Here is a 2,702-nt window from a genome sequence, read left to right on the forward strand (position 1 = left end):
ATAAATTATGAGTTAATTTATAAAATTGTCCTTCATTAATGGTATAAGAAAGAAAAATTGAAGAATCGAAAGAAGAGAGAGTAATAAATAGTTAAGGGTATAATAGGAAAAATATCATTAGATGTTTCATTGATAACGTAAAATGACTTATAATTTGATACAATTTTTTTCTTCTCAAAGTGACATATAATTTAATACAGAGGAAGTACTAGTTAGTAGTGCTCTTCGTATATAGTTCACACATAACATGGAATGGAAACAGTCCCTAGAATTATATAATATGGCAGATAATATATTGTTTTGGACTGGGCCTAAAACTCGAGATCCACCTTCCCAAATGTTGAATTTGGCCCAAATCACGCGAAGGCTCAAAAGCGTCTTCCCCTACTCAACGGTCAAGCAAGTCGGCCTTTCATAACGGCGAATATCGGAATGATTGACATTTACTGTCAATCATGGTTTTTCACTCGTTACTCCGAAAACCATTAATGGCGAGGTCGTCATATTCGTCCTCCTGTTGATGACCTTAACTCCGCGTTGGGGGCTATATAAAGCCTTCTCGTGCATAAAACACATGGACATATGACTTGAGCGTCGGAATACCGATAAGTACAAAACCCCCTCCACTCACCGGAGCTGAAAAGTAACACTACCGAACAAGGTCATCACGTAAGATCATATACGATGATAAAATTTTAATGTTCCATAATCTCAATTGCAAATGGGATAACTAAGCGTAGCAATTGCATTAATTTTATTGAAAATATATGTATGCATAAAAAGTTACATTTATTTAATTTCTGGCTAGATTGCATATTTGGGACAAACAAATTATGTTGAGAAGGTTTTATATTGGCACAAAATGAAGAATCTTCATTTCCCAGTACTGTTTTAGCTTTCGATTCCGGTAATTTCTTTAACAGTGTCTTTTATTTTTTGTACCAAAGCTTCCCTGAAAATGTGGAATAATTCAATCATGAATTGAATTCATTTAAGTTACCAAATTATAGTATAGTAATAGATTATTGAAGAGTGTGTGTATGTATGTATGTACCTGTCTGGCTTGAAAACTAGGTTCTTGTATGCAAACCACTGCAAAAAATGATACATGTTAATTATTATTATTTTTTAATAATCTCGTGAAATGGAATACAAAGTGTAACTTAAGTGCACTATATATGTATGTATGTAAATATGTAACCATGACAGTAGTATAGTAGTACTGTTAATTATTACCCCAGTGTAGCCAATGCCTACAACTTCAAGAACCCCAGGAATTAAAGGAAGCCTATCAATTGCCTGTTATATACATACAATACAACAAACAAAGTCAGTCAGTCAGTCAGTCACTAATAACAATAAATTTGATCAAATGCAGTAAGTAATCATCAATAACTTACTGAGATCACCCCGGCCGTGCCCCATAATGCAACGGTACCAGCTACCGCTAGTGTACTCACTGCATATTTGTCTTCAACTTTCTCCCACTGTATATATATGCAGCAGCAGCAAGCTAATAACATTAGCAACCAACACAGAGATATATACAATTGTATCAATTTAAGAAAACAAATTTATAAGTTGTATTCTTCTTACAGCTTGCTGAACAGTCTTGAGAAATTCAGGAGAATCATCACTAACACTCAGCTGCTCAGTTGAGGCTGCAGCAACCTCATCGACGACTGCTGCTGTGGTTTCCTGATCTGTTGTGGTACTACTGGAAGCCATTGACATAACATTGCGAGCAATCTTCCTACCTGATGAATATATATATATATATTAATTAATTAAACCATATATATATCATTCAGTTATATATTATATTAATTGACTCTTACAGAATGATGTGGTCTTCCATGGACTAGTACGAGTATGAGACTGCACAGGTGGAGGTGGAAGAGTGGGAAGGCTCACACATTGTGGAGATACAGATGATTGTCTGCAGGGAAGTTTTCCATCAATAAGGGTGGATGTTATTGAGAAACTAGATGATGAGGTTGAGGAGGCCATTAATTGATTTAGAAATTGGATGTTGTTTGTTTGATTGATACTAATCTAATCTACAAATGAATGAAGATCAATATTGATTCTGGTGCCACAGTTTGAATTGAAGTGGTGAGCCACTCATTCATTTCCAAATATCATCTGGAATGGATAATGTGCTGACTTGGCTTCAACATACACCTTTCATTGGATACTACTAACTTCCTTCCTGGTTCACCTTTTTCATATCTAATTATAAATTAACAACTAACCTTCCAAAATATCTTCCACAAAATTCACTTTCTTTCTACCCAAGCAACTGAGTACTATATAGTTTATAAAGAAAGATCCAAGCATTGGCCTTACTTTAGAGTGATCATATCATATTTCCAATAAGAATTATAACTCAAAGGGATCAATTAACATCAACGGTGTCAAAGTTTATTTTGACACTCTTAGCTCTAACGCTATATACTCTAACAGAATATCTTAATTTAATCAAAGGCTCAAAATTATTCATTAATTTGATCAAAATCATTCATTAAAAGCTTACAATACTTTTTTTTTTTCTTTAATTCTATTCATGTTGTTGATATTTCAATTTTGCTAAAGTATCGCGGACCACATGACATGCTTCCTATAGTTCTATCTTGTTGTTTTATCTATCTATCTATCTATCTATAACAACAAGCAATGATTTGAGTGAATTTTTTGTCACG

The 2,702-nt window shown here is 33.9% G+C and overlaps 1 protein-coding gene across 1 annotated transcript; it reads right to left on the reverse strand.

Moving 5' to 3' along the window:
- Positions 1-722: 722 nt before the first annotated feature.
- LOC123889525 (protein CURVATURE THYLAKOID 1B, chloroplastic-like) lies at positions 723-2,702 on the reverse strand. The gene is made up of 6 exons (XM_045938896.1): positions 1,839-2,702; positions 1,597-1,757; positions 1,401-1,487; positions 1,237-1,299; positions 1,055-1,092; positions 723-952 (listed from the first exon to the last, which is right to left on the reverse strand). Exons 1-6 carry the CDS (start codon positions 2,008-2,010, stop codon positions 892-894), a joined length of 582 nt encoding a protein of 193 aa, XP_045794852.1. The 5' UTR covers positions 2,011-2,702; the 3' UTR covers positions 723-891.

Source organism: Trifolium pratense, linkage group LG6 (genome assembly GCF_020283565.1).
Source record: "Trifolium pratense cultivar HEN17-A07 linkage group LG6, ARS_RC_1.1, whole genome shotgun sequence".
Classification (NCBI taxonomy): Eukaryota; Viridiplantae; Streptophyta; class Magnoliopsida; order Fabales; family Fabaceae; genus Trifolium; species Trifolium pratense.